The sequence below is a fragment of the Scardinius erythrophthalmus genome, assembly GCF_964197995.2.
Source record: "Scardinius erythrophthalmus genome assembly, chromosome: 3".
Taxonomy (NCBI): domain Eukaryota; kingdom Metazoa; phylum Chordata; class Actinopteri; order Cypriniformes; family Leuciscidae; genus Scardinius; species Scardinius erythrophthalmus.
In genome coordinates, this window is record NC_138223.1 from 2,724,261 (window position 1) to 2,732,459 (window position 8,199).

General features: G+C 38.2%; 1 protein-coding gene across 2 annotated transcripts; it reads right to left on the bottom strand.

The window, feature by feature from the left end:
* Positions 1 to 398: 398 nt before the first annotated feature.
* Positions 399 to 7,196, bottom strand: LOC308688800 (T-cell surface antigen CD2-like). Of its 2 annotated transcripts, XM_081362183.1 has the most exons (6): positions 6,714 to 7,196; positions 5,501 to 5,797; positions 5,146 to 5,388; positions 2,089 to 2,193; positions 1,667 to 1,707; positions 399 to 1,543 (listed from the first exon to the last, which is right to left on the bottom strand). In XM_081362183.1, the coding sequence occupies exons 1-6, from the start codon at positions 6,769 to 6,771 to the stop codon at positions 1,538 to 1,540; spliced, it is 750 nt and encodes a 249-aa protein (XP_081218309.1). In that variant the 5' UTR covers positions 6,772 to 7,196; the 3' UTR covers positions 399 to 1,537. The 2 variants fall into 2 exon arrangements, with proteins under 2 accessions (XP_081218309.1, XP_081218310.1); XM_081362184.1 differs by lacking the exon at positions 2,089 to 2,193 and having other exon boundaries at positions 927 to 1,543; positions 6,714 to 6,905.
* Positions 7,197 to 8,199: the final 1,003 nt, after the last annotated feature.

Sequence of the window (8,199 nt, forward strand, 5' to 3'; positions counted from 1 at the left end):
CTAACCACTTATAAATGACTTACAACTGAACTTTATTATAAAGTGTTACCCATTTATCTTTCATTAAGTTCTTATATGTTGGCTAAACCAAAAAAAAAAAAAAAAAAAACATGAAAAATCCTTTATTAGTCCAAAACCAGGGAAAAAAAGTCACAAAACTGCTATCCACCTCATTATATAAAGAAAGATAATTGCTTAGAGACTATAATATCTTAAAATCAAACTTTGGCACATAGAAAATCAAAACAATCACGTTAAAACTCAATCCACAAACAGATCTAAAGGCAGGAGACGTTCTCTCCAGACGGCACATTGATTTCAGTCATTTTCTCCTCTTCCCAGTGACCGTTGTCGTGGAAATTCTTTCACAACTTTAAATAATAATTGGAAAACAGCTGGAGATTTCAAAAGTTATAAAGATCTTTATTTCTTGCAAGAAATGCAGTTCACACATCAGTCAGAGTCTGATATGGAAGGGCGCTGACTTCTCCTTTCTGCCCAGCTTATATACCCTTAACACATCCTGGTCTGTCTCAAAAGATCGCCATGGTTTACCTTAAAAGGATTAATTTTTAAGGTAATTAATCCTTAAAAATTCTATCTAGAAATTCTATCTACCTAACATAAATTCTATCTAGACAGAACAATATCACGTCTGCAAAAGTTTCCTGTTATTAGCTGCTGCTCTCATTCACACCTTTTGCCTATCTCTATTTCTCATCAAAGCTGCACACATACTTTTCACACTTAAAAGTATACAATAGGTCACTTGAGTACTCATAGTCTCTTTGCTACTCAGAACATTTTGTTTCTGCAAGCTTATATGATTATATTTCTTTAAATGCTTATGAGTAAAAATAAATGTTCAACGTTAACACAAGTTGCACACATCTGAAAGTAAAAAAACACATCTAAATGTAAAATTTCCATTACACCGTTGAAGCTTTATTTCTCTCCCATCACCAGCCAATAATAACAGGTAAAAAATCCACAAAGTGAATAAGATGGCAGTCATGAGAACCTGTTAGTGGAAAGCATGTCCTCATGATGGGAAAATGGGAAAAAACAGGAGAAATACATACAAACACTGCGATACATGTACATACAGCGCATACACAGATGTAATGTACAAAAACAACAAAAACATTCAAACTCATTACCTTGGAATCTAAATTTTGCAAAATGCTTCCTCTATTCTCCGAGCCAAAAGATAAAAACTAAGCAGAAGGTTTTGTAAAGAGATTCTCATCTTGTCACTTTGAAAACAATGTATTTGCATATGTTACAGCAGATTCATATAATCATAACCTGAGGATGAATGTCCAACAGTGTCAGTGCGGCCTATAGACAGAAAGGTCAAAGAGCAACAGTCAAAGTTATGAAGTTATGAAGCACAGACGGTTAAGAGCAGAGGCTTTAGTAAAGCTGGGATTCAGAGCCGATGTCCAGGTGAACGTGTTCGAGGAGATCCACATGTGGCTTTGCATTTGAAGAGTCTGGAGGCTCATGATGAGCATCAGTCATTCACTCATGCATGTCATTTCTGAGGGGAAAAATGCTCATTTTTAATGTATATTTTAAAACAGTTCAGGTTGATTAGACCCATTTGGTTTGTAATATTGCACATATTAATGATTTCCCACAAGGAATCAAGAAGTAAACTTACTCTGGAAGTATTTTGTCTCCCACAGCGAGCAGTACAAGAGCCTTAAAGAACAACAGGGACACGATCAGTCAAATACAGTCAATATGAAACCACAATCAAGCCTATTTACTCTATTAATACACATTCCTAGTGAACAATTAATGAGCGCATGCTGTTCTAAAAATGTTCCTCTTCACAATCTTTCATCTTCCTTTTTTTAATATTAACCTGCAAAATTTAAACAATAAAATCAATAAATAAAATCATTTGTTTTCTTTCTGAATATCTGATTTTGCACAGAAATATGTCATATTATGGAAGTAAAACAGGTTGCAAATGGCAGATTACCCAGTGGTTCGAATGTTTGTTTTGAGTTTAAAGCAAATGATAAGCACAGATAAATGTTTCAAATGTTTTAAAAGATTAAAACACACTATTCTTACCATATAAAGGTGGTATAAACAGGAAAAGGAGGATAAAAACCAAGCAGATTAAAACAATGGAAATCCAAATGACAAACTTGTTTTTCGAAATGTGTTTCTCAAAACCTAAGGCAAAAAAAAAAGGTTATAAACAAATTCAACCCTGAGAAACACATTTTAAATGATCAGAATTACATTTTTAAAAATACTATGTTTCTTATTTTGAATAACATTTAAATAATCCAAAGAACCCTTTTCACTACAAAGAACAAAGATGTTTAACCCTTGGGCTGCATTATATATTTGACACCGTTGAGTGCGTTAGGGGACAAAAATGTCCACTCTAAACACTGCCATAAAACTATTATATAATATAATTTTTTTCCACTTTGACTGAATTCAATATTTTAACCAGCATCAGTCCTCATCATACATACCACATATTTATTTAATTTCAGGATTTTAACCCTTTAAATTCCAGTTTTGGTGACGGTACCCTCAATTTTTATAAGAGGAAAAAACACAAAAATGTAATTATTTTCCATATAGTAAATGCAAATTGAAAACCTTGGCTTTGGATTATCACAGTCTTGAATATGTAAAAGATTAGCAGCAAAAAAAAATTTGGTGCATTTTTATTTTTTGTGCTACATCAGATTAAAATAAAAAAAAACCATTCAGCGCATTAAGGGACAAAAATGTCCACTCTAAACACTGCCATAAAACTATTATATATTATTATTTTTTTCCACTTTGACTGAGTTCAATATTTTAACCAGCATCAGTCCTCATCATACATACCACATATTTATTCAATTACAGGATTTTAACCCTTTAAATTCCAGTTTTGGTGACGGTACCCTCAATTTTGAAAAAAACTCAATCTAAAACCTAATATCAAAAAAATCAAACCGAAAGAAAACAATGCCGTGAGAAGCGCTTTCTCTCTACACACACACACACACACACACACACACACACACACACACACACACACACACACACACAGAGAGAGAGAGAGAGAGTAAAACATGACTTTCAGGATATTGTGATTTTTGTCACTCGCCAAACCACCATGCATTACGGCCCTACACACACACACACACACTCACACACACACATACACACACACACACACACACACACACACACACACACACACACACACACGCGTCACACACACACAGAGGGAGAGAGAGAGTAAAACATGACTTTCAGGATATTGTGATTTTTGTCACTCGCCTAAACACCATGCATTACGGCCCAACACACACACACAATTTTTGTCAACGCAGACACACATCGCTCTCAGACATACACACACACACACAGAGAGAGAGAGAGAGAGAGAGAGAGAGAGAGAGAGAGAGAGAGAGAGAGAGAGAGAGAGAGAGAGAGAGAGAGAGAGAGACATGACTTTCAGGATATTGTGATTTTTGACACTCGCCTAAACACCATGCATTACGGCCCTACACACACACACACACACAATTTTTGTCAACGCAGACACACATCGCTCTCAGACATCCACATCCACACACACACACACACACACACACACACACACACACACACACACACACAGAGGGAGAGAGAGAGTAAAACATGACTTTCAGGATATTGTGATTTTTGACACTCGCCTAAACACCATGCATTACGGCCCTACACACACACACACACACAATTTTTGTCAACGCAGACACACATCGCTCTCAGACATCCACATCCACACACACACACACACACACACACACACACACACACACACACACACACACACACACACACACACACAGAGAGAGAGAGAGAGAGAGAGAGAGAGAGAGAGAGAGAGAGAGAGAGAGTAAAACATGACTTTCAGGATATTGTGATTTTTGTCACTCGCCTAAACACCATGCATTACGGCCCTACACACACACACACACACACACACAATTTTTGTCAACGCAGACACAAATCGCTCTCAGACATCCACACATACTTGGAAACATAATTTTTAGATCTTTTTGAACCATTCAAATCCTTCATGCACAGTCAAGTGCCCCTATAGTGGAAACCAGGAAAATAGCGTGCATTTCCCCCTATAGGGAATACACATCTAGTGACGTCATCTGGTAAAATACACTATATAATGCAAATATAATGCCTTTGCTTCAAAATGAAAGAATATTTCAACATAAATCATGATTTATGTATTAATGACGGCCCCGGCTTTAAACGACGTTTTAATGGGAGTCAATGGGACATTTTTGTCCCTTATGGTACTGAATGGTGCTATTTGTTCTACACCGTGTGTGTTATACATATTTTAATTTTTTTTTTTTTCAAAATTTGTTAATTTATGCAAAAAGTCACAACTGTGGCAAATTACATACCATTGGCATTAAAACAGCCAAAATGGTCAAAGAAATAAAAATGAAAAGGACAAAAATGTCCCTAATGCAGCCTAAGGGTTAAGTGTTCTTCACAGAACCATCATTGCCAATTAACCTTTATTTTTAAGAGTGCAATGCTGTAATTATACTATATACACTCTCAGAAAAAGGTACAAAAGCTGTCACTGGGGCGGTACACTTTCAAAAGGCCTTACCTAAAAAGTGCATAATAGTACCTCATAGTTACATATTGGTACCAAAAATGTTCATAAAGAAGACTGTAAAGGAAAGAAAATTAATTGTTTTGTAATTGTAATTTTACAAGTAAGTGTTTGTGCTGCATGCCATAATTTTAATTATGTTATAATTAAAACTTTATTAAGTGACAACTTGGATATTTAAGTTATATCAGCAAGTTACAAACATTTTAAGCACTTGAAAAATACGGTTGTTTTACTGTCATAGATTCATGATTGTACGTCAGCAGCAAAAACAGGAAACGTGCCAAAAACCAGTTCATATACTTCATGAAACAAAAGTGAAATCGTGAAAAGTGCCAGAGCTGCACTTCTTAATGCTTTACATCAATGTTTAAGTTCAGGTCTGTTTAAGGTCTAGATTTAGATGTGTCCTTACAGAAAACACAAGAGCATTTTAACCATTTAACTAAGAATAAAAAGCATGTGAAATGAGAAATACTTACATGACACTGTAACACTCTCACTTTTCTCTTTGCTGACAGGATTGTGTGCCTCGCATGAGTACGGTTTATTCTCCTGTACTTGAGTAGATGACAAAGACACCTGAGGTTTATTTTCATTTAGGGTCATTGTGTCTTCTTTATACCAGGATAGAGTCAGATCTTCTCTTTTTCTGATGTCACAGGTGAGAGTCGCTTTCCCATCTTTTGTGCATATGATCTTCACAGCAGGTTTAGGGGCCTTTTCTGTAACAGAAACATGGTGGATATTTCCTAATACTGTCACTACTATAGAAATATACAGTCTGATTTTGTTATTATTATTGTGTTGGAAGGGTAGAAATATTTGTCATCTTACCATATACTTTAATTTCCACATCTCCTCTACCAATCTCTTTACCATCAGCATTAAATGTGTTGAATGTATATTTGCCCGTGTCCTTCAGACTAACACTTAAAAATCTCAATGATCCATCTTCTTCCATAGATACACCTTCAAATATTTCTCTGATAGCCCCACCTTTCCAGCGAAGAATGGTGCCGTGTGTGTCATGGATCCATCTAAACTCAGGAGGTTTCTCATTGTTTCTTGTTGTCAGCTTAATGATGCAGGACGTTCCCACTAGTAGATCTTTTCCACATGTCTCTGTTGAGACTATAAAAAATAAAATTAGATTAGTATTTAATAAAACTCAATAGGGTTCAAGAAGCATAAAAACAGAGAATGAATAATTCTCAAGGTGAGTTTCTTTTTAAAAGTCAATTTCGGTTCAGACACTAACTTTAGACAACACAGTTCAATATTATATTCTTTCATCACACTGTATGGGGTAAGTTGTCACAAATGGGGATTTGCGTAAGGCAGCCTATTAAAAAACTTAAACAGTAAAATTATTATAAAAACAGCAGAATGGTAAAAGGTAACTTAAAAATACCAAAACATTGTTATGGCCAACAGAACTTAAAGTTGTGTAAAATTACAACACATATGCCCTGACCTGACATTTATATAACTATAAAGAAACCGTTCAGTTAAAATCTGCCTTTGTTATATAATGACAAAAAATAAAAATAATAATGATTCTGAAACCAACAAATCAGTGCTTGATAAAACAAGACTCAAAATAGTTCCTGAAATACAGACTTTGTGCTGAACTATGAAAATAAAGGGAGTTTCAGCAGCGATAGAAAAAACATTTTGGGTCTCCAAAGAACATTTCAGTCAAAAACTCTAAAAATAACTATTTCTTTATTATTTCGAAGAACATTTTAATAATCTAAAGAACATTTTTCCTCTTTCCATCGTTTCCAAGATTCCATCGTTGTTTAAATCTTCTTCACAGAAACATAAAGTCAAATAAAGAACCTTTATTGTAACTCTATAATTTGACTACATATCTAAATGTTCGACTGTGAGTGTTTTTTATTACTGACCGACACGAACAAACACTCATTGCAGCAGTTTGCATGTAAACGTCATAGATTTGAAATATATTTACAAAATAATAAGAAAAACTGTTTCTCCACTCCAGTCTATTAACATTTCTATACAAAATGAAGTCAGAACCTACCAGAGAGTGCAGCGAAGCCACAGAGGAATAAAAACAGGAGATTGTATTGGCAGTTCATTGCTCTTTTGAACACAGCAAATGTTCCAGAACCTTTTTCACAATCAACTGGAGGAAACAGAAAGAATTTCCTGCTTTGCGTTTTAGAGAGTTGGTGTCACGGTTCATGAATCGGCTGTCTCATTACTGATGTGTGTGTGTGTTGTGTGTGTGTGGGTGTGGTTACTCATTGTGGTGATTATTGTTGCCAGCTGTGTTCAATCCCCGTTCCCTTTATATGTGCAGTAATTCCCATCTCATGTTGTCAGATCGTTGTGGCTTCCCCGGTGTCGTGTCCTGTTCCCGTGTGTGGCTCTCATCTCCTCGTGTGGATTCCTGTCTTCGTGGATTTGCTTCGTTGTGTGTTCACGCGTCTGGATTGTTTATTGTTCCTGGTTCCTGAGCACGCCGTTCACCGCACACCATCACCGGGTTGCCCATTGAAGTCCCTGCGTCATTCCTTCATCTGAGTGTTGTTCCCGACCTGTGTATTCTGTTCTGTAAATAAACATTCTTTTACTTGCGATTGTATCCGTCTCTGTACTGTTACAGAACGATCTGACCTACTATGGATACAGCAAGTACTGCCAGATTGAATGAGTTCATCACGCACAGCGTCACAAGAATGGATCAACAAGGAGAAGAGATCGCGAACACAGGTCGCGCGGTTCAGACACTCGTGACGCAGGTGTCCGAGCTCACCCAACAGCTACAACATCTCCGTGTTCCCACTGCGCCGCCCACACCGCCCGTTCAACCCCCCCCGCCTCTGCAAGAGAATCAGCCGGAGCCTCGTCTGCCCACGCCAGAGAAATACTCAGGTGAGCCCGAGTATTGTAGGGCTTTTCTCACTGCTTGTTCTTTGCACTTTGCACTGCAGCCACGGACCTTTTGCACCGAACAGTCTAAAGTGGCGTTCGTGTTGACACTACTGTCGGGGAAGGCGGCTCTCTGGGGAACGGCGGTGTGGGAGAACCAAAACATCTGCTGCGCCTCGTTCCAGGCACTCTCCTCGGAGATGAGAAGAGTATTCGATCGAGCGGTGGCGGGTAAGGAGGCAGCCAGATTACTCGCGGATCTACGCCAAGGAAATGGCTCGGTGTCGGACTATTCCATCCAGTTCCGCACCCTGGCTGCAGAGTGCCAATGGAACGAGGAGGCGCAGTGGGACATGTTCCTGCATGGGTTGGCTGACCGCGTTCAGAAAGAGATTTACATCCTGGACCTTCCCAAGACCCTGGATGGCCTGGTGGATCTTGCGCTGAGGGTCGATGCTCGTCTTGATCGTGTGACTTCTCGTGCACAGCAGAGTCGACTCCAGCACCATCCTGAGGATCCACGGGCCAGCGGCGGGAACGCGGTCAGCCCAGTTCCAGATCTTGAACCCATGCAGGTAGGGAGAGCTCGGCTTTCCCGGGAGGAGAGGGAAAGGCGGAGGTCCCAGGGACTC